The sequence below is a fragment of the Pogona vitticeps genome, chromosome 3 (genome assembly GCF_051106095.1).
Source record: "Pogona vitticeps strain Pit_001003342236 chromosome 3, PviZW2.1, whole genome shotgun sequence".
Classification (NCBI taxonomy): Eukaryota; Metazoa; Chordata; class Lepidosauria; order Squamata; family Agamidae; genus Pogona; species Pogona vitticeps.
In genome coordinates this window covers 48,768,592-48,795,726 of record NC_135785.1, presented here as the reverse complement: position 1 = coordinate 48,795,726, position 27,135 = coordinate 48,768,592, and the positions used below count along the sequence as shown (strand labels likewise).

Here is a 27,135-nt window from a genome sequence, read left to right as displayed (position 1 = left end):
AGAGGGTCAGGGGCGGGGCGGAGGGTTGCCAACCCTAAATCAGCATTAACATGAATACACCCTTATTCAGACTCAAACTTTTACGATTTTAGTTCTAGGAGCTTGGGACTTAGGTAGACAAATCTGTCTCTTTCAGTTTTTTCCACCTGCATTTGATTCCTAAAGAAATCTTAGTGTTTTTCCCCATTCAGATATGAAGACAGTTACAGATTTTGAAATTCTCACCTATTTTTAATTAGGATGGTTGCAGTTTGCAGATGGTGCCAACAGATGGCTCTCATAAGTTTCAGAAATGAATGAGGGCGGCAACTCCAATGAGGCGGGGAATTCAAGCTTATTAAGGGAAGGAAAGCTAGCAAGCAGTCGGGAAGAGCACCAGGGCATTCAGCTGAGAGACTTCTCAGAGGTGGACTTAAGACCCTAACAACAGGCGAAGAAAAAAAGAAAGAAAGAGGGAATATGGTGCATAGAGAATAGACCAGGTGTCTCCACGCTGCCAAAGCTGCGAGGACGTCTTCAGTTTCAAGACTAGAGTTTTGTCTTAGCCTTTACAGAAGATCAAGGGACAAGAGGGCAAATTACTCCACGCCATCTGGGCACAGCTCTTTCTTCTGAGGATCAGTGCCTTCAAGGCCTTTGATTGTAAAGGTGTTGGTGAAGACATTTGGAATTATAAGGAGGTGCCTCTCACTCACGCTTACGCTCAAATGCAACAATTGCACCCCTTTTTCCTTAGCCTGTGACAAAAACCTTGGGCTGGTACAGTGCTCAGTTAAGTTTTCGTTTCTTTTCACCATCTCACTCCCCCACTTCATAAGGTTTGTAAAGAAGCCTGGCATATTCTCTCCCTCCATCTTTAACAGGTGTGTGTGTAGTTTTTGCTTTTTTAAAAAAAAATAAACAAACTTCTGCCATTCTGGGGTTGGCTTGCTATGAAAAAAAAATAAAGTGTGCCTGAAGAAATCTTCCTGCAATTTATTTTTATTTTTAGTGGAATTCCACCAGGAATATCAGCTGGAAAAACCACAGATCAAAGTTTTCTTTCTGCTCTTGAGAAGTTGCTGGTGATGCCTAATTCCATGAATCTGTCTCTATAGAAACCCACCGCGTGATGGTGCGCCAGACGATGGCCAGCCCCCTCCTTTCTGCTTGTCCGTTCCAATTATTTGCTATGGGACTGCTAGCAGTGATTTTTTGTGCTGGCTCTGTGGAAACTGAGAAAGATGGAAGCGGAAGGGGCCAAGGGAAGAAATCTGGATGGAATGAAGCAGGCAGCCTTCCTTTGTCATCATCCAATAACCTGGTAAGCTTGTGCATTACTCTCTTGGCTTGTGCTTTCAGGGCTGCTTGCACCTGACCTGTTGCCTTTAAAACAACAAACAATCGAAGCTTCTGCTCTGAACATGTCATAGCACTGAGACTGGGGTGGACACAGGAAAGGACATAAGGGAAGCCCCACAAGTAGTACATCTTGTTTCACTCTGTTATGTCGATGGAAATGCCATAGATAGATAGATAGATAGATAGATAGATAGATAGATAGATAGATAGATAGATAGATAGATAGATAGATAGATAGATAGATAGATAGATAGATAGATAGATAGATAGATAGATAGATAGATAGATAGTCCATGTCTGTGAGCTCAGAAAGCTTTTTCATTAAAAACATTAAGAGCTGCACTATGAACTACAGCAACAATCTGTTTTACTTCTGTAGTGCTTCTATTACCGTGTTAATGATGAGTAAAGGAAAAAAGGTGGTTAGAGTGTACTCCAAGGGCTTACTTTTTATTGTGTGGAGAAATGCGGAGGGCACTACCCTTCAGAAAGGACACTCTGTTCACTTGTTTTGGGCCAGGAAGGCAAAAATACTATGCATTTTCTCTAGAACATTTAAAACTATAAATGAGGGTGATCTGAGGTTGAGTAGAAGCTTGACAGTTTTGTATGTGCATCTTGGCATACATTTTTTAAAAAGGAACAAAACTCACCCCACTCCCTCAACCATTGGAGATGGGATTGCAAACCTTTTCTAAGTAACAATGCACTGCAAGCTAGGTGGATGAAGAGGATGTATTGCTATGTAGTTTTTATTGTTATATCTTTCTTTTACTTCTCCCTATGTGAAGAACACTTCTATAAGAAAGATCCACCACAATGATTCTCGAGATGCCTGGATGCTCCTTATGAAACAGTCAAGCAGTGGGGTAAACAGCAAAAAGGGGGATAGAAGCAAATCCAAAAAAATGAAGGTAAGAAATAGATGAGTTGACACAGCCTTTTTTCATAATCTATTTGTGTTATGAGTTCTGAATTTTTTTTTTCAGGCTTGTGAAGCTCTTGGTGGTTAAAGGACATGATTTATCTAGCTGAGGTTCCTTTACATCATGAAAGTGTAAACATTGCAAAGAGAGAAACAGAGAGAAAGACTGAAGGGACAGGGATGCTTCCTGTATTCGTGATTTATAACTGGAGGGATACAAATAGTAAAGAAGGAGGATAGGTTGTGCGAGTGTATGTGCGTCCCTGCCAAACTGAGAGATACTAAGAGCAATAAAGGTAATATAAGAATCAATCATTCTGGGAAACCCATTTCCTATCAGGGATATTGCCAGTGAGGAAACTTACAGGATCTGGCTTCCCTGGGGACATTTCAGACTTCCCTCCGAATAAATTCATATTTAAATTGGGACAAATCACATTAGCCTTCTCATTGACAGAGTCCAGAGGGAAAAAATGAATATTCTTCCTTAAATGCTTAATAAGAATTTCATTTAAGTAATTTTTCATGACATTGAATGCCTTTTAAATAACTTTGAACATATTGACCTTCTTGTATTTTTTTTCCTATAGTTTCTCATTGCTTTTCTTGAATGACTCATTTGGCCCCAAAACCTCTAGCCACAGACTTGCCTGATACCTTAAAAAGCCACCAAACTGTTTTTTTTTTCTTTTTTGGTCTGTGTACTACTTTAGCATTCTAGAGTCAAGTTTAGTTACAGTTCCATTGAGATTCACATGTGGTTCTTGAACTCTTTGGTGAAGAGACATAAGAGTGACCTGAAGCAGAGAAATGGCAGGCAAGAAAAAGGTTGTCTTCCCTTTGCTGTCTCCTGCTTCTCTTCTATGACATCATCCCTTGTTAAATTCCCCTGTTTCAAAATTTCTTTTTACATACACACGCCTGTAATGGTCAAAATCTTGTGTAGCTATGTTTGTAACAAAAAGCTGTGCAGGACGGAATTTATATGAACTGCTGAATGCACGTTCATATAATGGTTTAGGTCTCTGCCCGGGGAGCTGGAGGTTGGGTGTTCGAATCCCCACGGTGCCTCCTTGATATGGCCTGGAGTCGATGATCCATAGGGTCCCTTCCAATTCTGCAGCTCTAAGATTCCAGGATTATATCCAGCAAGCCTTTCCATAGGTGCAGTTCCCACAGCTAGTTGCACAGTCAGCCAAGCAATGTGGGCTGCCTAGGCATAACTCTCTGAATGTCTACAGTTGAAACATTATGCTATACTAAGTGAAACTGGATTTTAGCCAGCATGTAATTAGCTATAACATAGTTTTTTCATATATTCGGAAGAGGTCTGGGAACTTGGCTCTCCTGCGCAGCTGGACATTTTATATCCTCCATGTCTGAGACTCTTAGTATACCAGTTAATTCATAAAAGGTTGGGATGGAGACTCGTAATCTGGTATTGTAACTTGACTATTGGTTTCCTGTTTTGAACTAAAATGTTACTTTGAAAATGGAAAATGGTACTGCTTTTTCTTCTTCCACTGAAGGGGTTGCAGAGCCTCTTCAATTTGATTAATTACTTAAATGTGGAGCTTGGAAATGTTACATTTTTAGACTACAACTCCCAGCCAGCATGGCTTCCAGCTGCTAGCTATTATGGCTGTGGGGGTTTTATGAGTCATAGTTCCAAAATACTATTGAGAAAAACTCTGCCTTTAAATGAGAAGCAATCAATAAGTAGAAGACTCATTTGGAAGACATGAGTAGTTGTCCATAACTAGACAGATGATGTTTATTCATCTCTGACCAGTAATGTTACAGGTACCACACTGAACAGACTAGCCACTTCTGCAACTCACATTCTGTCTGCAGTAATCTCAACAGGGCTGGCTAATGTATTTATTTATTGCTATTCTTCCCAGATAAATAGATTTAGTGTCTGAACTAAAGGGACATGGATCTAAATACTGTCCTGTATTTGAATTCTAGTTTAGCATTCCTGGCCCACCAGGGCTTGCTGGTCCACCAGGACCTCCTGGAGTCATGATTACTCGTGAAGAGCTGTTGAGGGAATTCCGAACATTGTTGAAAGGTATGGAATGAATATTGCTTCATCCCAATCTCATACACGCTGATACTACCCAGCCAATATGAACAGAATAATGAACTGGGCCCTTAATAAGAGGTGGTTTTGTTGACATTGTGGTTGCTTTGATGGACCTTCTGGGTTGTGAGATACACTCGTTTCAGAATTCTTCAATTATAACTTCAGGTTAAAGATCCTCTTAAAACAAAATATGAAACAATGCTTTTATTTTTGTCTCTAAGTCACATGATTTTAGAATTTCCTGAACCCCTCAAGTGTCATAAAACATACAATTAAATGTTGGTTGTTCCTGAGGATCAATGTGATTACTAAGTTAAAATTGTCTGCTCCAAAACAACATTGTACTGAAATATGGTGACCCACACAGTGTCCTCCATTATATCCTAGCCCCCTTTCTGATGAAATAATACCTTCTCTGTTATAGAGGCTTTGTGGTTTTATAAATTATTGATCTATCTATTGGCCAAGCAAACAAAATCTGTTCTATATATCAGCCTTTACATACAGGGTTCAATTCAGCCTGTGGTAAGATGAAAGAGCAGTAAGACTGTCGCACTTTGCAAAAGTTCCTTTTGGATTTCCCGAATGTTGTACCTAGGAATGGTCATTGGCTGTGATGGCTAGGAATTTCTGGGTCTTATAATCCACAGCAGTAATACTTCCCAGTTCTCTTGATTACAATCTTTTATATTAGCTTCTCTTCTCTTGCTTTGGCTAAATACAAGTGGATGAGATTTCAACCCTAGCCTACCACATAATGGTTATATGAATCTGTTTCTGATTGCTTAGGGGCTATCAGGGACCGCGAAAGGATCAATCTTAAAGCCTGTGAAAACTGTGAGGAAGAAAAGAACAGGGGTGGAGAAGAAAGTAACTTCTTTGCTCAGTTCCATGATCCACTGCTAGAAAGCAGAGAGCAAGGGAGAGTGGTGGCAGCATTCTACTGCCGAATGCGGAAGAACATTTCAATTGAACGACGCTCCCTGCAAGAGCTGCAACTCTATTATATAGTGAGTAGAAGATGAGGAGGAAATTATATTCAGTTATCTGGATGCATGTCTCTTGTGTTGACCAATGCCTGCATATATCCAGAAGGGCAAAAGTAGATGTTGTCTCAGTACTGTACTCCTAAAAATAATATAGTGGCAAATTTGGAAACGTTGGTGCTCATCATGACAGTTTTCTTACCAACCCTGCCCCCATAATAAGAAAACTTCAGAAAAATCAAGCATCTAGATATATCTGTATTAACAAATATGGAGCAGGATTTATGTAAAATTAGTGACTGTTTGCTTTTCATTCAAGACCAAACCATCCCCAAACACTTTGCATTACAACACAGCTAGCTAGTATCAATATATTGCTCCTGGGGAGATCCATTTCTCTCCCAGGTTCAAGGGGGGCTTCAGCTAATCTCAGAGGAAACAGGGAGACTGGAGGATGAATGGTGGATAATGTCATAGCCCCAATTGCAACAAACATTCTGATTTTAATGAATCTGTACCAAGTACAGTGGTGCCTCGCATAACGAGCGCATCGTTTAACGACGAATGCGCATAGCGATCTATTTTTTTAGATCGCTAATGCGATCGCATTGTGATGTTTTAATGGGTAAAACATCGCAGTGCGATGATAGGTAAGCGTTTCGCTTACCAATCTTTTCATTGCGATGTTTCTTGAACAGCTGATCGGCGATTCCAAAATGGCCACCAAGTGCCCAAAATGGCCATCGCAACCATTTTCACGCCCTGCCCTCGCTTACCGAGGGTGCGAAAATGGTGGCGCTATGGAGGAACTTCGCTGAACGATGTTTCCTCATAGCAACGATTAATCCGGAACGGATTAACGTCGCTATGCGGGGCACCACTGTATAATCATGTGCTGTTGTGTCAATTGTGATTTAAGGCAACTGTTTTCAGGATTTTCCAGATAGAGAATACTCAGAAGAGGTTTGCCATTCTTTTCTTCTGGGGGCGCCCTGGGATTCTGCAGCTTGACCAAGGCTTTGCAGGCTGGTTTTGCTTGTAGGAGGAACAGCAGGGATTAAACTCCCAATCTCTGGCTCCGCAGCCAGATTACATATGTCTAAATTTAGGTCAAAGTTATTGCCTCCAGCTGTGTACCACACTAAGCATATGTTAACATCTTTTTATATAATATATCTTGTATCTGTTCCCAAGGCCTACTTCTGATCTTCACCCTTGAGCACAATAAAGAAAGCTGGAAAGATTTTATCCCAAACTTCATGATCCTTTTTTGTTTCGTTTTAGCCTAAAAATGGGGAGACATTCCACCGTGGCCTGGGACTAAACCTTACTAGTGGGCAATATGAAGCACCTCTCAGTGGATACTACATCTTCAGTGCCACTTTGCATGTGGGTAGGTTTACAGCTGAAAAAATCTGCTAGATTGGGTTCTTCAGAATAGAAATGTTCATGGGCAGGAGGTGGCAGGCCATTTTCTTTGTTTAACCAAACTAATGTTAAGCTTCTATTTGTTTTTCAAAGGGAAGTTAAGCTTTTCCTACTCTAGAAATACAAATATGGAAAATCTTCCCAGCCTGATATTTTCAGCTATACCCTGATAAAACATTGCGGTAATACAGAATCATAAAATTACAGATAAAATGATGGAAACGGATTACAAAGAGATGACTTGTCATTTCCTAAAAGATGTGCTGCTTATCTAGCAGCCTCCATCCCCTTTAAAACATGCCTATCATGCTCAACTAGATTTTCCATTTTTGCTGAGTGTTACAGGGGTAGGGGTGGGGAACAACCTAACCATGGGAGATCCCAAACACTCGTGTGTGTTGTATTGTTCAGTATATTGGCCTGAATTATATTGCTGTTTGCATAAAGTTTAAATAATTTGCTGCAGCTAACTGTGGTTACTTGAGAACGGACTGAGAATTGTGCGCCTGGTTATGCACCTCATGTCACAACCAAGATACACTCCAGCATCTTAACAATTAGCAAGTTATGCAAAGCTTCTACGATACGATTCCCAACATTGTGTATTGTACAGGGTACTGTATACTGTGTGATAAAGAAGTACAGTGCAGAGAAACTGACACTTAGATGGGGCTAATAAGTTGGCTAAAGCAATGAGATTCGATCATATTCGGTAGCTGGAGCCAAGACTGCTTTCATTCCAACAGCAGCCATGATTTATGCTTCAGCCTGGCTTGCTATTGTCTGTTTCAGTTCCTGAGAACCATCCAAAGAAGAACCGGCCACATTCTCGGGATCGGCTGCGCTTGCTGATCTGCATCCAATCACTCTGTCGCCAGAACATGTCAGTATGTGTGGTAAAAGCAATCTGAATTAGGAAATCAAATAGCTATACATTCCTTAGTTTCATGCAGGTTGAATTGTCTGCGTCTTTGACAATGGGCAACTGGTAGCTGCATATGGTAGGAGACATCACACTAGGTTGAATGGCTCTAAAACAGGCTCAGAAAAATTCATAGGGCTAAGGTAATGAATGGCTACTTTTCTTGATGATTATGCCTCACTTTTAGCAAAAAAAGGCAGCATGGATCCAAGTGCAAATTCCTGGGAAACCTGAACGGGAGGGTTCTACTGTGCTCACGTCCTCCTTGTTTCTCATTGGGCATTAAAGGTGTGCTGTTTTGGGTTTTTGGACTACAGCTCCCAGAATTCTTCAAGAATTTCTCCAGGAAGAACTCTGGCTGCTTAGAAAAACATTTAAAGACCAACTGTACTCAATGGTGCCTTTTCAGCCTATTGTGCTTTGTAAAACAGAAAGCTGCCTGGCACTGTCTGGGAATCATTCTTGTTACTGGGAGTCATAGTTCTATGGGAAACACCCTCTATAGATCCTAATGGGTAGTGGGACTACAATTCCTGTTGGGGAGGTTCCTTGTTTTAAAAAGAACAGGCCAAAGAAGACACCAGTGGAAACTAAAAAGGCACCAATGGGAGCACCAATGGGGGTAAATAAGTGGACTCAGGATAGCAATTCCCAGAGTTCTGTCTGGGGGATTATGGGAGCTGTAGTCTGAAAATACAAAAACATCACACCTCTGCTGGCTGTTTTGGGAACAAGATGCTGAACTAGATATATATTTTTATTTAATCAGCAAGGCTCTTCTCAGTCACATACCTTTGTAGTCTTAAGTGATATCTATCACTGGAATTTGAACCACAAATTCCAAACTAAATTAGCCTGATGGATATGAGGTCCAGATCAAAGTGGCATGGCCAGATTTGGTTCCAAAGCAAAAAGGAGCATCCTTACAAATCTATTCAAATCCAGAGTACACATTGAATTGGATGGGGCACAAACTGCTTCAGCTTACTCTTGGAAAAACCTCTGAAACCAAGCAGAAAAATCTCTAAGGCGTTTTGATCCGTATCCAGTCACTGTTGCCAGAATATGTCTGAAATGTGGCAGGGTTACTCCCCTCATTAGGGTCTTTCACATTTCAAAATTTCATGTACATCAATGGAGAAAGAAAAAAGTAATTGGTGTTTTGGTTTTCCAATGCAGTGACATTTACAATATTAAAAATCAATTTGGATCTGGAGCATAGATTGAATTGGATTGGGCATAAATAACGCCAGACAAAATCAGGATATATTCCAAAGCCTGAAACTGACCTATAAACCAAACTTGGGGAGCCTTACCCAGCCTTGTCTCCCACTGCAGCTAATTACTTACCACCTCACATGGAAAACACCTACCTAGGATAAAGTGCATTTAAGCAGATTTATGAAGGAAAGAGAGAGCAGGAAGTGAGAATTAATCAAACTATATGGTTCAAAGGGTCACGGTATATTTTACTAAGTAAAGAGATTCTGTTATCTGTATCTAATAGTTTTGATTAAGATTGTGGTATCTCTTGCTTTCAGTTCTCTGAAAACAGTGAGCCATTTGGACAAAAGCAGCAAACATTTCACTGTTTCCGTCAATGGAGTTCTCTTCCTGCAGGTGAGTATCTGCAAACAAACCAGTACATAAGGCAACACTATTAAAAGTCATATAGGGAGAATGACCAATTTGGTCTGATATAAGAGAAACATTTTCACATGGAGATAGCAAGAAGCCATCTTATGACTCAGTTTTAACAAATCTGTTTTTTTTTCCTTTTTTTGAACCTAAATAACAGGTACTAAAGTGAAGGAACTGTAGATTGTTAAGGTAAACAAACAGTAAAACAGCTTCAGACAGACGGAGTAAGGAGGTTTTGTTAAAGGTGGCAACAGGAGTAGGCACCTATAAATAACCCCAAGCCTAGCATTCAGTTCAGTGCCAAAACGTTTCTTGGTGTGTTTACGCTTTCACCTTTAAATTTTGTGTTGCAGGCTGGCCAGTATGCTTCCGTTTTTGTAGACAATGCCTCAGGAACCTCCCTCACTATACGACGTGGCTCAGACTTCAGTGCTATCCTTTTGGGCATCTGACTGTCCCCGTAACCCACTTTTCCTTAGGCTGAAAGCTTGTCTTTACCAGTGCTCCATTAAGCTTTTCCCCCTGCAATCAAGTCTGTGGACTTAGCAACACTATAAGGAAGACACAATTCCTGTTTGTGCAATGGAAGCAAACCAGAGCCACTCCTCAGTGGCTAAACATGCCAAGGTGAAGAACTGGGTTCAGGAAAACTGGCCAAACATGAGGTCGAACTGAGCAACAAGATGTTCAACAAATTTATAAAGGGTGAAAGCAAGTGATGCAGGATTACTGCTGTTAATCTAGAATGTTCTGTATATGTCTACTGTTTGATATTTCAGTTTCAGAGGAATCCTCAAACCTAGTTTATTTCCATAAGTAAACATGTTGTTCCCTACTCAGCATCAGACTTCACATTTGCACTTTTAGAAGACCCAGCTATCTTATTAGTTCAGACATTTCCATACTAATGTTTCCCACATAATACATAAACATTTTGCTCTTGTGTGGGACTCTCTTGTCTGATCACTTCTTTATCCTAAAGTACAATTCCACTATTGTTTTGTAGTTCACATTACCAAACTCCTTTTTTTTTAGCTTTGACAGATTGCCTTCTGTATGATACCAGTTACCTACGTTGGTTGTTTTTTGATAGAGATATTGGGTTGCTAGCAAAGTACTGGTAGCCAAGCTAGCTGTTCTGTTGAAGTCAGTCAGAACACCTATGTACTGGTAGCCAAGGCTACTAAATGGAAGGAAGGTCATACATTGTGCTACCCAAAGAAACAGATTACATTTATCAGAAAAAGCATACATAAAGTTAGTATTCAGGCATGGGGTGGTGAGATGAGGGACTAAGAGTACTTCATTTTCTTAGTAATTACCCTGTTTCCCCGAAAATAAGACCTAACCTGAAAATAAGCCTTAGTATGATTTTTCAGGATGCTCATAATATAAGCCCTACCCTCAAAATAAGCCCCAGTTAAATGAAACCCCATCCTTCATATTTGTGCAGCAACCAGAAGATGATATGACTGTAAAATAAAATATCCCTTGAAAATGAGCCCTAATGTGTTTTTTTTGAGCAAAAATTAATATAAGACCCTGTCTTATTTTCAGGGAAACACGGTATCATCATAGTCTCTGTGGTGGCTGGAACTACAGTGTGATATCCAAGCAATCTAACACAGTATAGCACCACCTTGCACTCCTACGGCAATCCTGGCACGTAGGCAGACACATAACCTCCTCTGTATTTATTTTGTTAAACATTTTCAAAGAAATTGGGGGAAAAGCAGACACTTATCTATTTTAGCCTGAGAAGATACTTGGGTAACAGATCACCCCAGCTGCTCTTTTTAACATAATCTCTCCTGACAGGCAATCATTAAAAAAAAACAACAAAAAAAAAAACAACTAAACATTTTTCAGTCAAGTACACATATTCTCGAAGGCTTGTTCCACACTGTGGAACATTTGATAGGAGGACTTCCACTGGAACTCCAGCACCAACTGGATAGGAAGATTTATTTCTAAGCCCTTGGTACACAACAGAGATGTAGCTACTCATATTGAGTCACTACTAGTATTTGGAAATCTTGAAACACTACCTTTTGGGAATTAGCCACTAGAGAATTCAGACAGAACTGGATAACTGAGCCTTCTTGTTCATGAAAAGTACCCTGCATGAAAAAGCTGTCATGCCAGGAAAATGTCTAACTTAGCCTTAACTACTAGCTTTCTATATGGGAGAGATTTGTATATTCCAGTGTAGAAGAAGATATTCAGAGCCAGAACTCCTAAACCTTCATTATTCTTAAGACTAATGGAATGACAATTAGAAAGCAGAAGCATTCACAGCAGGTTTGCTGCCAGTAGCTAACACTCAGAAGAAGTAACCCCTTTTGGGGGTATTAGTTACTGGCTGCAGGACTATTAAGCTAAAATATACTCCTTTTGGTCCCACCCTTGAGGCTTTGACTCCTTCCACCCTTGGGATGCCTTTCGCCCTCAAGAACAAATTCTGTAAATGAATTTGGTTCTTGGTATGAAAGTTTCCACCTTGCAATAGCCATCAGGATTGAGGCTGCTAAATATATTAAGCTGGATGTTTCAAAAATGCTAAATTCTCAGTAAGCTGGCACCCTCCCTCCCTGTTCTGGAAATGGCATGGAGTCTGATAAGGACATAATGGTGCCCTGCCCTGCTACACAATCAGCATGAGCTCTGCAGCTGTTTTGAAATAATGCTTAGATCGCTACTTACCAGTGTACATTTATATGTGTGTGTGTGTGTGTGTGTAGCACATATATAAGCTATTTAGTATTTATTGTACTATATCAAGAAATATATATTTATGCACTTGCTCCTACATGTGTTTTATTTACTTATACAAAATGAAGTGGCTATACCATCAAAAGAGGCAGTTCTGTTTTATAGACTAGAAAACTGAATAAAATGTGGGTGGAGGACAGTCCAGCACATCTTCAGTGGAAATGACAGTAGCTAGGGAAGATCCACTTTGTTTTAGAGCTATTGTTTTCCCCATATTCTTAGTCTATTTATACTTCATTCTGATTGGTTTGATATGTGTGCATTCACAGAGGCACATGGATCTAAGCTGTAGCTCAGAAATGTTGTCCTTCAATTATGACACTTTGGAAATCTGAAGGGAACAGCCATCTGCAATCACAGAGGCTACTCAACAGCTGAGATCAGAATTTAAATAACTGCATGCACATCTGTTTGCCTGAAAAAAATCAAGTTGTTCCTTGCATGTGCAAGTGAACCAATGCTAGTCCAATCACCCAATGTCAGTTCATCCAGAATGCTTTTCTAGTGATTATTTGTTCATTTAAGTGCCAGTAATCTAATAATGAGATGCCATGACAGGTACATGCATCTGTGAACCTTGAGAATCCCTACAATTTTTGTTTCATAATCTTTTGCAGACTGAACCAGTGTGTAAACTGTTAATGATACAATCCCCACTTGCCACAAAGACAATACAATTAACCTCCAAAAAACAGAATACAAAAGCTAGCATTACACAAATGAACCCATCCTACACCAACAAGTGTAACCCCCCCCCTACACTTTTGCTGGTCTCAGATATTTGTTTCCTAAGAAAGTCAGATTTTACATGTACTGCATTAACTAACTCAGTACAATAATACCTGCACACAAGAAAGTGAGTTTCGTATTGACAGATAAGGTACATATTGGCTTTCATTGTGTTCAGGAAGGCAGTTTTTGATGGACACAATTTAACAGCCATACAAGAAAAAAAGTCATGGAGAGCTATCCATTGGGATACTCTTTGTCCACATACACGTATGTGTGAATGCCAAGACTTGCCTGCATCCATGTACGAACCTGTTTACAGTAAGAATTCCTGGAAAAGAACTACCAATTCATGGCCTCAACCAAGTTTCTCAAAATACACCGCATTCTGACCTCTGAATTATAATTATAATTATAAAGTCACCAATCTCAGTGGCTGAAAACATCTATGCAAACAGTGTAATGTTTAGACACAAATTGCCATATATTAAGAAATTTTCACAGGCGTTATCTGTTGCATGCCAAGTCATGCAACTTTGTATGTAACAGATAATGCCTATGGAGATTTCTTCGCTTCCAAACCTTACATTGTTTGCAAACCTGCATAACAGGATTTCAGCCTGTCAGTTCCTTCCTCTGATGCCGTTTAGCATTCTTCTAGGAAACCCGAGTTGTTATGGGCATAAAGTAAAGGATTCTCTCATTTGTGTTAATGTTCTTTGATTACCTCTCATAAAAAAATAAGAGTATGGAAATCTGGTACAGTATTTTAGAAAATAGTTAATATCTGTATTTGCCTGCTTCATAAATGACTGGATCCAGGCTTGATTAGAGAAAGCTACCTAAAATAAACAGGAGCTCTGTTTTGTGATGACTAACGTAGATTCTGTTGGAGTCTACCCCAAGTATGATTAATTCTGGGTACAAAGTTAGACAGTTATACCAATAGCCCAACCTTCTAAGGATTTAAACAAAAGCTGTTCCCACTAATTTACATCTGGTATAGAATTATAAAGACAGCAACACCCAGAATAAGCATCCATCAACCTCAAATCCAAGGCAGAGCCCATGCCCCTAGAATCTAGCCAAAACCATTCACACTTTGTACCAGTGGTGGTCAACAAGTGGCCCTGGATTCACAACTGCATGCCTCCCAGGTTATTTGTGTGTCCTCTGGCCCTCCCCCAGTCCTCTTCTTCTAGGAAAAAAAGGTGAACTGTTACTTTCAAAACATGCTTCAGGTCTCCCATGCACCTGTTCACATCCCAATATACTAGTATTTCAAAATGAAAGTGGCCCAGTAGACACTTTCAGTTCGATTTCCTCCATCACCACACTTGGGCATTTCTGGCAATCCGTTGTTTTGGGAATGCAAAAAAGCTGCCTTAGACCTGCCAAATATGTTTGGTAAGAGACAGTACTATGAACAATACAGCTAGTGAGGATCAGTCTAAGAGATCTACCCATCTAACAGTGTTAGATGACCCCACCTCATTCAGTTTGATCCCATGAAACAAGGAATTGATCCAAACAGATAGAAAAACAAACAAACCTTTTATTTACAAATAAGACAATACAAGAGGAAGAGAACACACCAAAACCCTAAACACACACACGCACACACTCACAAACACACTAACTTGTTTGATTAAATCCAATGCATGCTGCTAAGGACCTCATTTACACATATTCTTCCATCACTGTTCAATCCCGACAACCACCACTGTGACATTATCTGCAGATCCTCGCTGCACTGCTTTGTTGGCCAACCGGTTACAGGCTGCTTCATACCGAGCATCAGTGGCTGACTTGGGATCTCTTGCAGGAATAGTTTTATCCTGTTAAGAAGTGGAACATAATGCACAAGATGGATGGTTGCTACCACGGTTATAATTAATAGGAGAGATGTAAGCTCTAGTTTTTTCCCCCTCAACTTGTAACTTGATAGAGACCAGACCATCCCATTTTCTTCCTGCAGCAAATATTTATTTACAAGATTTTTTTAGCCGCACAATTATCAGTGGTCTCTGAGTGGTGTACAACAATACTAAAACTTTAAAAACATTAAAACCATTAACATAGGAAATATAATAATACCCTATATTAAAAAGTCATTAAAACATTAATATTAATAAATCCTGCTGCCACCCCCCAATCTCCTATCAAGGTGCACAGTATCTAAGGCTAGTCATTTGGGACAGATATGGTAAATCCCACAAATATTTATCCTCTGTTTCAAGCAGAAGGAATACAATTATAATAATTGCAGGCCTTTCATGACAGCCAGAATTCTGCTATAAGACAGAACCTCATCTTTTAGAATTCCCTTAATTGCAATTAATTACTAGCCATCACTTGAGGGGATTTTGTTGAAAAACACACATCATGCATAGCAAGCAAGCAAGCTGTGCACATTTTTCCAACCTGAAAAAGGACCTTTTCTGTATTCAGACAGGAGGCAAAATACCCCACCATGTTACCTCAACAGTATTCCTATATTCTGCCTTGTTCACATTTCCAGCTTTACAGTGCTCGCTGAGAGACAGAGAGCATGAGAGTCAGAAAACAATGTTCATTCTCCATATTCTGTGAACACCAAGCAGGGCTGCCACTAGAATTTTGAAACTATGAGTAAAACTGTGAATAATTATTTTGAAGCTCTGGGTAAATTCAGCAAATGTGGCAGCAAATAGAGAAGAAAAGAGAAGTAAGAATAGTTGTTGTGGGTTTTCCGGGCTGTTTGCCCATGTTCTTGAGGTTTTACTTCCTAACGTTTCGCCAGTCTCTGTGGCCAGCATCTTCAGAGGACAGGAGACAGAACTCTGTGCTCTGGTGCAGTTTGTTGGATAGTTGAGTATTTATAGCTGTGGGATCAGCTTTTGTCCTTTTCAGGAGATAGGGTGATTATGGTGATCAGCGTGTTTTTGTTGTGGGTGTATTGTTGTGATAAGGGGGAGAGAATCTGTCACTATGATTGATTGGTGTCGTTAGCTAGTGTTTTGTGTGCACTGGTCCTTGTGGTTGGGTAGAGTTTGTTGATCTTTTTGCATGCTGTATTTTTCAGTGTTGGGAGCCAGGCTTTAGACTTTCTTCTTTTTTGTTGAAGCTGTGCTGATGTTTGTGGATTTCAATGGCTTCCCTGTATAGTCTAACATAATGATTGCTGGTGTTGTCCAGTACTTCTGTGTTTTGAAACAGAATTTCATGTGCAGTTTATTTTAGGGAATGTTCAGCTACTGCCGATTTTACTAGTTGTTTTAGTCTGCAGTGCCTCTAGTTCTTTGATTCTGGTGTGAATGCTGTGTTTTGTAGTTCCAATATTTACCTGGCCACAATTGCAAAGTATCCGGTATACTCTTGCAGTGGTGAGGGGGCCCCATTTGTCCTTTGCTGACCGTAACATTTGTTGTATTGCTGTGGTGGCCCTGAGTACTGTTTGTAGGTTGTGGTTTTTCAAAAGTTTCCCCATGCAGTCCATGACCCCATTGATGTATGGCAGAAATACTTTATTTGTGGATGGCTGTAAGAATAATTTCATAGTGAAAAAAATCCTAAATATAGGACCTGAAAAGACAGCAAAAAAACTTACCTTATTAGTGCTAAGGAAGCTGTGAAGTAATAAATCCACAGGAAGCAAATCAAGAAGCACTATGGCCAAGTTATCCTCTGAATGCACACTAAAGGACGTTTTTCTATTGCAAATTTCTTTTCCCAAAAGTAGCACCATTTCATATTAAAGCTAATACACAGAGTTAACCCTCACCTCCAAACAAGACATGATGAAATTCACAGCTTCTTCTGGTGAGAAGACCTTGAAGAGACCATCACAAGCCAACAGAATAAACCTGGAAGAGTAATTAATTACTCATAAGTTCTATACAAAACTTTTAAGGCAAATAACAATAGTAACGATCATACTTTGAGGTCTAGCATTTGTTGACAGAAAACATTAAAAAGACTTATATTCTTATTAATGTGGGTCTGACCCAGTTTTACCTGTCATTATGTGTTAGTTGGCAGCGTTTGATGTCTGGCACAGAGATGACCCCAAACCGTTTGTATTGACCATCCCCGATGGAGCGAGAGACCTCCAGGACACCCAGGACTCGGCCTTCCCTGAAAAGGAGAACCAAGCACAAAGGGAAGTATGTCACAAGGTTAAACCTCTCAAAATGTGGCCTGGTTCTGAACATCAGGCTCCAGATATTCTTTGACTACAACACCCACCACCTAAGCTGATAGTCAGTGGCTGGAAATGATGACATTTGTAGTCTAGCATACCAAAGTAGTGCCACAGCGGAAATGGCTAGCTTATACCTTTGGAAAGAAGGAAGAACTATGGTTTTGAAACGTGAAAATACTATTTGGCTTCTGATCATCCAGATGAAAAGCAGTAATCTCAACACTTAAATTGGCTTGCTTGCATAAAAGGCCTGAATGTGGAAAAGTTATTCTCTTGGACTGTAATTCCAAGGATTTCCTAGCCAGCATGGCCAGTGTAAATTTCTAATCCCAGAAGAGTTTTGACCAAGTTCTGAAAAAACTGAATTCATAATGAGATTCTCCCACACACACCTCCATGTTTCTATAATTTTATAGTTTAATATATTTTCATCATCAGAAAAATGCTAAATTAAAAAAAATCAGTCAACTGCATTCAAACTATCTTGTTTCTAAACTTAGGGTTTTGAATAAATTTAAGAATGCCAGACTTGCTGAGTATACATTTGCAGGTCTCTGCCATGCTGCAGATGGAAACAGGCACCACAGGGGGTGGAAACACAGCAAGATCTCAGCTGCTGTTCAGAAACCTAAATGCTGGTGAGGAGCCAACTGAGTATCCTGCCACTCCAAAAAGGAGACCTGGGACTCATCCTGATCTCACCTTGATGTTCTGCTTCCTTAATGTATTACCTGACATTCCCTCCAGCCTTCTGGATCCTCATCCGCTCATCATACTGAGTTGGGTTGTGCTCCTTACTCAGACTTAAAGCTGTATGTTTCTGACTCTCTTCGTTGTAACGACACAGAATCGCCTGCACTGACACAAAAATCCTTGTGAGCAAGGAGTAACTATTTTAGACTCAAAGTCTCTGCCTGGGGTATACAGGACACAGCTATACTAAAACCAAAGTTGTAAGCAAATTCTCAGCAGCAGCCACTAGTCATTTCCTGAACTTGGACTGAGCTGAACCGATCTTGAAAAAAAAGGCTTAGCCATCACTAGGCTCACAGCGACACCTAGCGCTCACTTAGAAAACACGAAAGAACGCAGAACTACCGTCAGGCACATTTTCTCCAAGGAAGAGTTTAGGGCAATGTATTTGCCATTGGGGAACATACTAGAAAGAGAATGGCTGCAGTCAGATGTGCCTGTTATAGTATCTCACACTGACCAAAATGCAACCTTATGATGGCACTTCAGTGCCAGAATAGTCTTTCCCATGGTGGCACCAGAAAACCACCTCAAAGGAGAGTCTGAGAACCTGTCTATCCTGAACAAATGTGGGGTGTGTATATGGGGGTTAAAGTGGGGATATGGGATCACCTTCCTGACTCTGCTTACAGAAGCAGTTTGGCCAGTAGATGTTGTTCCCCCATCAAATTTAGCCTAGTGGGAATGGAACATTTTTATTCAATGTATACCAAAAATACAACTGCCAGTATTACTTACCCGGCTATCTCCAAGGTTGGCAATATACAGAGTATTATCAATCACCAGCACGCAGGTTGCTGTGGAGCCATCCTTCCAGGCAGGTTTCCTACAAACAGAAGAATTTGGGAGCAAAAAATGACCCCACTTCTTCTTTGAGGCACATTCCAAACCTGTTCCAAGATTCCAGCTACATGGTGAAGAGGTTGGAAACCACAACTCAAAAGGTGTGTTTAAGAGAATTCCAACCCCAACAGCAAATCAAAACAATCCTAACTAGCAATTTGCCCCTTGGTGTTTTTTTCTGCGGTATTTGGAAAACACATGACACTGTCCTCCTTGCAATCTGAAGTGATATAGGAAGTTACTTATGTAAATCTCCTTATACCACATATGCTAAAAGAGGGATGGGAAAAGTGCTCCCCCAGTGGATTTTGCAGCCCGCATAGTCCTCCTTGTATTATTTTCCCATTTTCACATGAACACCAGCTTCATTCAGAACTTTTTCCTAAAAACATAAAACAAATGTGTATTTTTGTACACAGCTTCCTATAACATTTGATACACTTTTCTCTGATGTGGACATTTTGAACACTTCTGTGTATACACATTTTGTGTACAAACTTCTCCTAAAATTGAATTGCAGAATCCAAAAAATACCTGCTCTGTTCCATATACTAACTAGGTCCAGCAAATGCTAGTGAACTTGGCTGCTTTTAAAAAAAGAATTATATGAAATTTTTCAGCATCCCTAGTTAGAGTTCATCTTGAGCTGCTAGCAAGAGCAGGAATTGTCTGACATGGGGAAGAATTCAAGGATGCAGTACCCCTCCCGTCATTTCTAAAGCGACACAGACTGAAAAATTCTTCACGCCATCATAACAATTGTCAAATTTGTACTTACTGGCTGGAAGCCTGCTTGAGAAATTCTTCATCAGTGTGTTTGAAAGTATCCAGAAGGCATCTTCTTATCACTTTCTCCACACTGGGCACTTCTCCTGTTATATAATGCCCCCCCAAAAGCACAATCAGCCACGTTTAATACTTGTCTGAAGCAGGCCACACATATTCTGTGATAAGTAAGCTACTGTAAGTTCCTATCTAGTGTTACCATTTTTTTCTCAACACATATTAAAACTATGCATTCAGCAAATTCTACAACTGCCTTCAACAGCTGAGTCTACAACCCTACAGGATACAACAACACCTCTTCCATTCTTAAAGATATGCATGGTTAGCAGTACCACCATAACTACCAAATACTGTTATTTACTATAATAAACACAGGCAACTTGTAAAGTTCTGGTCACTTCTCATTCTCAATCATTTTACCAATCTCTCATCTTCAGTAAGAAAGTGTCCTACTACAGCCCACTGCACTCTCCTCCCAGACTTCCCCCAACTGCTTGACCCAAATTCAACTCCTAGCCCCCAATTGGAATACATCCACTATATTGGTTGATGAATGGTGAGTCAATATTTAGATAAATCCCACAAATTCAAGAGGTCAACTCTAGTCGGTAGCATCAACCAGACAGAGAGTACAAACTCTTCAGCTGGGAGAACCCACCATTACCTTTAGGGAATTTTTTAATCAGGTTTTGATGGAGATTCTGTGCTGCATAGTTTGAAGCACGAATTCCTCCATGACCATCAAAGACAGCAAAGTATGAGACCCGGGAACTGTAAAAAGAAGACAGACATAGGCTGATGGACTGACCCTTCAGCTGACCGAAAGACTGAAGATGTATTGGGCCAACAGAACCACTGGAAAAACTCCCCCTTATCACCATGAAATTTCATGAGCACACACCCCACTGGTCTTGTGCAAAACTCATATTTTCTGCTGCCCACACTCTGAATAACAGAGATTCCTAGTCCTTTGAAGACAAAGGCATGCATCTCACAACTGTCAGTACAGAGCTCCACTGACATATAAGCTACAGAAAGACATTAATATCGATATGAAGGAAATAACATTTTACATATTGCTGAACGTTCATTGACAGGGACAGTTGTCTTCCAAGGACCATAAAACACAAATATCTCAAAATAAAAACAGAGAAGAAGCAGCCCAATTAGTGGGTGGTGAGCAGAAATTTGAAGAAACATACATTTTGGGCTAAATTCAACTGTTTGGTCTGCTGACCACAAGCTACAGTGAATTTGATTACTACTCTCCGGTATCATTCAGCAATAGATTCAACAGGTCTGTTACGGGATTTTGGTTTTTTATTATTATATGAAACATCCCTACATATCTCATTTTAATGTTCCATTTAGGAAGAAAGTGCCATTACAAACTTTGTTAACATGAGAAGCAACCCATAGTGTCAACAGCATCAAAAGATCCTGCTAAAGAAGACAAAAAGGGTGCCTGAAGGGATGTTAGTTTGAAGCTAGCAGATAGGTTCTTAGATTAGCTGTTAAAACCCTAGTTTAAACATACTTTTCAAATTATCAATGCCCCACATTATTAACTAGACACCTGAAAGCTGAACCTTATTCTCTAAAGAATACTTCTCAACTTTAATTCCAGACCTTGTCTGTTAAGGATTCTGATTGAAAAGTACATTTCTAGATGCCTCTGAAATTTTCTCTTGCATTTACCAAAATCAGTATGTAAAATGAGGGCCATGTTGGAGTGTGAGAGTGTGTGTTCACACATCTCTGTATGATTACAGTAACACAAGAAAAAGATGTCCCACACACCATTTCCAGACATCAAACTGGCCGGGTTCAAAATCTCCATCCATATAAAGTAATAAAGCACCATCCTTGCATACCATGGAAAGGAACAAATGCACAGGAGTTAAAAACAAGTGTTCAGAAAGTTAAGACTCACATCTGAGATGGTAAGGGGCTGCACTCCTCTGTTATGTCATTTTGAATAACATGGGCATCTTGCATCTCTTCTCGTTCACCTTTCCTCTCTGCCACATAACCTTTCAGACCAAATATTCCTGCAGAGCCTAAAGAAAAAACCAAGTAAAACTACACATCAAATTTAATCCCAAATGCTCATTCCACACCTAATCAAAACAGTTAAAGTGATGCCCCGCTTGACGATTACCCCGCTCCACAACGAAATCACTTCACGATGAGGTTTTTGCGATCGCAAAACGATGATTGAATGGGGAAAATCCATTTTACGATGAACGGTTCCCTGCTTCGGGAACCAATTCTTCGCATTACGACGATCAAAAACAGCTGATCATTGGGTTTCAAAATGGCCACCTGCTGTTTTCCAGACCTATTTCTGGAAGACAGCGACCGAAAATGACTTCCCCTATGGAGGATCTTCACTGGACAATGAGGTATTTCACCCATTGGAATGTATTGAACCGGTTTTCAATGCATTTCAATGGTTTTTTCCTTTCGCTTGACGACGCTATCGCTTAACAGCGATTTTAATGGAACGGATTATCGTCGTCAAGTGGGGCACCACTGTATATAACAAAGCTAGAGAAGCAGCATTCTGAAAAAAATTCTTTTCCTCAGACTGTTTCGAAGATTTAAGTCAATGGTGAGCTAGAGAGGTCCCTCAAGTTCTTGATTTTCTTTGTTTTGTGTTGGACTGTAAGTGCTATCATCTCTAAGCATTACTTATGCACTGTAGGGTTGATGGGAGCTTTATGTCAAAACATCTGGAGGGTCATAGTTGTCCATTCTGGCTTTAAATCCAGATGATGGCACCTGTGGGTGAAGGGGCGTCCTGTGACCACCACATAAGGAGTAACCACTGGATAGCTCAGTGGTTTAAGTATCTGGCTGCAGAGCCAGAAATTGGCTGCTCGATTCCCCACTGTACCTCCTTGACAGGAGCTGAACTCAATGATCCATAGGGTTCCTTCTGGTTTTGCAGTTCTAAGACTGTTATTTATTATTACTCCTCTGGTTCTTAAAAGCCATATAGCAGAACACACTAATTAGAATGCTCTAGTAAGGCCTGTCAAATGAGACAGAAAGTTCTCAGCATAGCTTTCAGAGCCAGAAATATTGTCAAAGACAGACAAAAATATTGAAAGAAAACTGCTTCATTGAATTGGAATCCACTAATGTACATATTTTGAACTTGTAAAGCCTGTAAAACAGTAGTAGGTTAGCAACTGCATGGCCAGACCAGACAATTGTATTTCAGGCAAATGCCATGGCGGAGTGAACAATGGTGCACTCTGGGGACTATAATAAATGCAAGCGCTATTTGTAGAAGCAAACAAATGCAAACAGGAACACACCACAATTCTGGTGGGAAATTCAGACACACAGTTTGATTTTTATACTTTAGCCTGGCTGAGATCAGCCCCCAAAAGCCTCATATGCAAGCAGAAGAAATGTGGACATGCACAGCGGTGTGCCAGGTTACACTGTAAGAAACATCAGGATATGTATTTGTCATTGAAAAGGGAGCTCATGCAGCAGAGCTGGTAAAAAGAATGGGTTTCAAATCTTCACTTAACCTGAGACAACAGTTTACCCACATTGCCTCTTTTGAATTCTACTTGTTAATGTTCCTACTGCAAGACACTTCAGTGATCATGTTAACTGAAAGACAATAAATACATTTAATTTAAAAAATAAAATGAAACAGTACCACTGCTAACCAACTGAAACAAGAGCTGTAAAGAAAAAAAAGGACCTTGTGTACACTTTAGCTCTAAGTTCCTTAGCAGGATGTGCATAATACAAATATGAGACAGGTACTCTAGTAACCAGCAAGTGAAAAGGAGTTTGTAGCAGTATCCACAAGGAAGAGGGAACACTTTCTTTGTGGGGAGGGGAGGGCTCAGTAAGAGTTCAACCCTAGACCAGCAGCTCCTCACATTCCTACGCACAACTGTCATCAGGACACTGTTAAGGAAACAATGTCATCTTTACCATGATTTAAGGTAGCACTAGAACAGAAAAATATTTGGTTTCAGATTGTCTGAAAACCTTTACAAACTTTCTTTTCCACAAGTTCTTCACTCCCATTCTTCTCTCCCTCAGTAGATTTCCTCTTCTCTCCCTTCCCATAGCTCAAAGGAAGAGAAACTTGCTCTGTGAGATGTGAATCTGGAAAACAAAATGCATTACTATGGTATTATTTTGCTCTTTAATAATTAACAATTTCTTTTTTTTTACTAGTGCCACAAAAGTACACTATAACTCTTGCTGCTATTACAGTCTGATAGATGTTTTAGAACAGCACCGCATTTTTGTTTCTCTCCTACAATTCAAGATTAGCCCTTTTATTACCATAATTTGACTTCAATAATATTCTTCTGTAATCATTTGTTTCAGTGCTAAGGTTAATCAACATTTGCAGACTCAGGTGTGCACTCCTCAAGCATTCCTTCTTGCACTTGACCTTATTATGGCAATGCAATGAAAGGCAAAAAAAAACATGGAGACCTGCTTACCTGCATTTCCACTGCTAGCAGGTGGGAGATCATCAAAAAGCAAAGAGCTCCCTGCCCCTGAAAGAAAACACATATTGAAAACTTAGGTTTCTGAGCTAGTTTCACAGACAAAACGCCCATCCTATCAACAAAAAATTACATCTAAACTTTTGCCTATTTTGCCTGTTTATCTGGAAGTTGAGCCATGGCAACTGGACTTCTTTCTTACTAGGTTGAAACATTTCACTACTCATCCAAGTAGCTTCTTCAGTCTGAGGAGAGTTGGCAGGAGACCCCTGATACATCCTCCACGATGGTTTCACTTTCTCCTGGCCTGAATAGGCTTGTTAGATGGACAAAGGACTGGGGGGTGGGGGTGGGTTTTAACTAGGGTTTTAACAGCTACTTAGGCAAAGGTAAAGGTTCCCCTTGACATTTAGTCCAGTTGTGTCCGACTCTAGGGTGTGGTGCTCATCTCCGTTTCCAAGCCATAGAGCCAACGTTTGTCCAAAGAGAGTTTCCGTGATCACCTGGCCAGCGCAACCAGACACGGAACGCCGTTACCTTCCCACTGAGGTGGTACCTATTTATCTACTCGCATTTTTACATGCTTTCAAACTGCTAGGTTGGCAGGAGACCTACTTACCTAGAGGCAAACTACTATGAATCTTATTGTATAGACACATATAAGATTATTCTGTTGGTCAGTTATTTATTTATTTATTCTATTTATATCCCGCCTATCTGGTAACATGACCACTCTAAGCGGCTAGAGTGTAGACCACTCCGTACTGAAAGCATTAGGAATACATATATATAAAGCTAACAGATGCACAGTGTTCAATTAAAGCCAGGATGGCATCTTTCGCCATATAGCAAAAACGTGCAAGGAGTCCATCTAACTCTTTCTAACACACAAGAGATAAGTGAAAGACAAGATATAAACAAGAGTCATACCCAAATTGGTGCTACAGACTGGTGGAAGATCATCAAAAAGCACGGATCCTTTCTGACCTTCCTTTTCTAGAAAAGCACATTACAACATAAAAGAAAAGATACATAACCACTGGGGGCACATTTAACCAAACACTGGGCTGGTGCTTGGAAAATCGCACCCCAAATTCCGGGGGTGACCGAATGAATGGCTGCCGCCCCTTCCCCCCCTCCCACCCGTGGCCATCACTGCTCCACAGACTTTGGGAAGTTCGTGATGCTCTCAGCAGAGATCATCAGCAGGGAGGCTACCCATGCAGAAGCAACCTGCGCCTGTGTGTGTGTGCGCGCGCGCGCGCGTCTGAAACCGCGCCTCGTCTCGCGCGGGTGCCCTCCTGTCACTACGCGGCGCGTGCACCGAGGGACGGGGTCCACATGCGCATGCGTCCTGCAGCATGTTTGGCCAAGAGGAGCCAATGCTGGCCATTATTTCAATCAGAAAAGAGCAGCCACCCTGGAGAAACTGGAGCCGTCGCTAATGGAGGCAGGCGAGGGAGGATGGTCCCAGGAAAGGCTCCGCACGGGCACTTGTCGCCTCCTAGGCCAAGAACTTCAGGCTCCCAGGAGAGAGAGGGAGAAGCCGAGCCGGGAAGCGGTTCTTAGACCTCCCGGAGATTCAGGCCGACCACCCAGGGATACCTTCTCCCCAAGCCAGTGGCGCAGTCTGGCCTCCAGAAGGCACTGCTCGCTTACCTACTGCTACCGCTACCGGAGGTGTCGGCTCCGGAAGGTCCCCGAACAGATCCATCCAGCCTTAAACTTGGCGGCGGCGGCGGCGGCGGCGGCAGCGGCCACCCTAAGCCGCTTCCTCCTCCTCCTCCTCTCGCAAAGGTCGACGTAGCTGCCAATCATCCGGGTAAACGGAATCATACCCTGTTTCTCATTGGTTGCGCTTTCCCTCCTGGGCCTGCGTTTCCTTAAGGGGCGTGGCTACGAGCACCTTCCTTCGGAAGTAGAACAAAAATAGGCCTTTTTATAGGTCAGTCGCGCGGGGCGGGGGCGGGGCTGGAATGTTCTGTGACTTTGACGTTGTTGACCTAGATTGTTGCGCGGATGGTTTCCGCTCTGCCTTACTTTTAGCTCTATGGCCTTCCCGCCGGCCAAAAGCAGGGCTGGCTCTCGCCGGTGACTCGGGGGGGGGGGCGTGTGGCGTGGCCGTTATTTCCCGCCTTTTCCGTTGGTGCTTTTAGGATATGCTTCCAGGGCCGTTGCGGGTAGCGGGGCAGGGATGGAAAAGGGAGAGGTTATGAGAAGAGGGCAAAACGTATTTTGTGCTGGGAGCTGTCAGAGAAAACCCCGTATATTTCATATTGGTGCTGCTACCCGAAGTGCGTTTCCTTGGAAAATACTGTAAAATAAAAATTGGACAGAAATTTGATGGCTGAAGTGGCGACAATACTAGGGAAGACGGGAGGCAGCAGGAAAAAAGAAAGACCAGCTATGAGATTGACTCAATAAAGGAAATCATATCCTTGAGTTTACAAGAGTTGAACAAACCCCGTTAATGAATGACGGAGGTTTTGAAGGTTGTTCATTGACAAGGTTACCTGAGGATATTTGATGGCACATAATATGTCATTCCTGCCAACCTAGCAGTTCGAAAGCATGTAAAAATGCGAGTAGATAAATAGGGACCACTTCAATGGGAAGGCAAGGGCGTTCCATGTCTAGTCGCGCTGGCCATGTAACCATGGAAACTGTCTTCGGACAAATGCTGGCTCTATGGCTTGGAAACGGGGATGAGTAACGCCCCCTAGAGTCGGACACAACTGGACTAAATGTCAAGGGGAACCTTTACCTTTTATGTATATTATATTGTAAAATGCATCACACTGAAAAATGAGCATGTGATTGGACCTTTCATTTCTGATCTCTGTCAGCCCTTTTCAGGGTTTTCTAGATAAAGAGTGGTCAGAAGCATTTTACCATTTCCTCCTTCTGGAGGCACTCTGGGACTGGGCAGCTTGCCCAAGGCCACACAGACTGGCTTTTCTGGGATGCATAGTGGGGAATTGAACTCCTAACATCTGACTCTGCACCAGATACCTACAGTAATTCACTGAGCTACCCAACCAGTTGACTGAACCTTTGAAGGTTGCTAATTCAGGAGTTTTCAGGAGGTCATTCATTCATAGGGTAACCATATGTCAGAGGTGACTTGGCGGCATATGAGAATATAGACCGCTGCAGTCCTATACAATAGCCAGAATCCTACTAGCAATATTGTCATTCTACTACCCTGTGTTGATTATTCTAATTATGCCTGCTTCAACCG

General features: G+C 41.2%; 2 protein-coding genes across 8 annotated transcripts; one reads left to right on the top strand and one right to left on the bottom strand.

The window, feature by feature from the left end:
• The first annotated feature begins 321 nt into the window (after positions 1-321).
• ERFE (erythroferrone) lies at positions 322-12,137 on the top strand. 2 transcript variants are annotated; one of them, XM_020787444.3, is made up of 9 exons: positions 730-863; positions 1,098-1,303; positions 2,133-2,255; positions 4,238-4,340; positions 5,145-5,365; positions 6,626-6,734; positions 7,562-7,652; positions 9,233-9,311; positions 9,686-12,137. In XM_020787444.3, the coding sequence occupies exons 2-9, from the start codon at positions 1,112-1,114 to the stop codon at positions 9,782-9,784; spliced, it is 1,017 nt and encodes a 338-aa protein (XP_020643103.3). In that variant the 5' UTR covers positions 730-863; positions 1,098-1,111; the 3' UTR covers positions 9,785-12,137. The 2 variants fall into 2 exon arrangements, with proteins under 2 accessions (XP_072851894.2, XP_020643103.3); XM_072995793.2 differs by having other exon boundaries at positions 322-1,303.
• A 2,231-nt stretch (positions 12,138-14,368) lies between these two features.
• ILKAP (ILK associated serine/threonine phosphatase) lies at positions 14,369-25,715 on the bottom strand. 6 transcript variants are annotated; one of them, XM_020787461.3, is made up of 12 exons: positions 25,554-25,714; positions 24,825-24,890; positions 23,889-23,945; positions 23,422-23,541; positions 21,332-21,458; positions 20,063-20,169; positions 19,391-19,484; positions 18,508-18,595; positions 17,748-17,869; positions 16,830-16,949; positions 16,597-16,678; positions 14,369-14,671 (listed from the first exon to the last, which is right to left on the bottom strand). In XM_020787461.3, exons 1-12 carry the CDS (start codon positions 25,606-25,608, stop codon positions 14,531-14,533), a joined length of 1,179 nt encoding a protein of 392 aa, XP_020643120.1. In that variant the 5' UTR covers positions 25,609-25,714; the 3' UTR covers positions 14,369-14,530. The 6 variants fall into 6 exon arrangements, with proteins under 6 accessions (XP_020643120.1, XP_078245480.1, XP_072851895.2 ...); XM_078389354.1 differs by having other exon boundaries at positions 23,526-23,541; positions 25,554-25,710; XM_072995794.2 differs by lacking the exon at positions 14,369-14,671 and adding an exon at positions 15,755-16,353 and having other exon boundaries at positions 25,554-25,715.
• Between the last annotated feature and the right edge of the window lie 1,420 nt (positions 25,716-27,135).

Excerpts from the sequence above, each read along its gene's own strand:
- ILKAP (XM_072995794.2), bottom strand. The coding sequence starts at position 25,608 with ATGGATCTGTTCGGGGACCTTCCGGAGCCGACACCTCCGGTAGCGGTA. Across the intron at positions 23,542-23,888 it reads TGCTAGCAGTGGAAATGCAG|ATTCACATCTCACAGAGCAA; the intron begins GTAAGCAGGTCT and ends TTTGTTTTCCAG. Across the intron at positions 16,950-17,747 it reads AAGGCTGGAGGGAATGTCAG|GGAAGGCCGAGTCCTGGGTG; the intron begins GTAATACATTAA and ends TCTCCTTTTCAG.
- ERFE (XM_072995793.2), top strand. The coding sequence starts at position 1,112 with ATGGTGCGCCAGACGATGGCCAGCCCCCTCCTTTCTGCTTGTCCGTTC. Across the intron at positions 1,304-2,132 it reads TGTCATCATCCAATAACCTG|AACACTTCTATAAGAAAGAT; the intron begins GTAAGCTTGTGC and ends CCCTATGTGAAG. Across the intron at positions 9,312-9,685 it reads ATGGAGTTCTCTTCCTGCAG|GCTGGCCAGTATGCTTCCGT; the intron begins GTGAGTATCTGC and ends TTTGTGTTGCAG.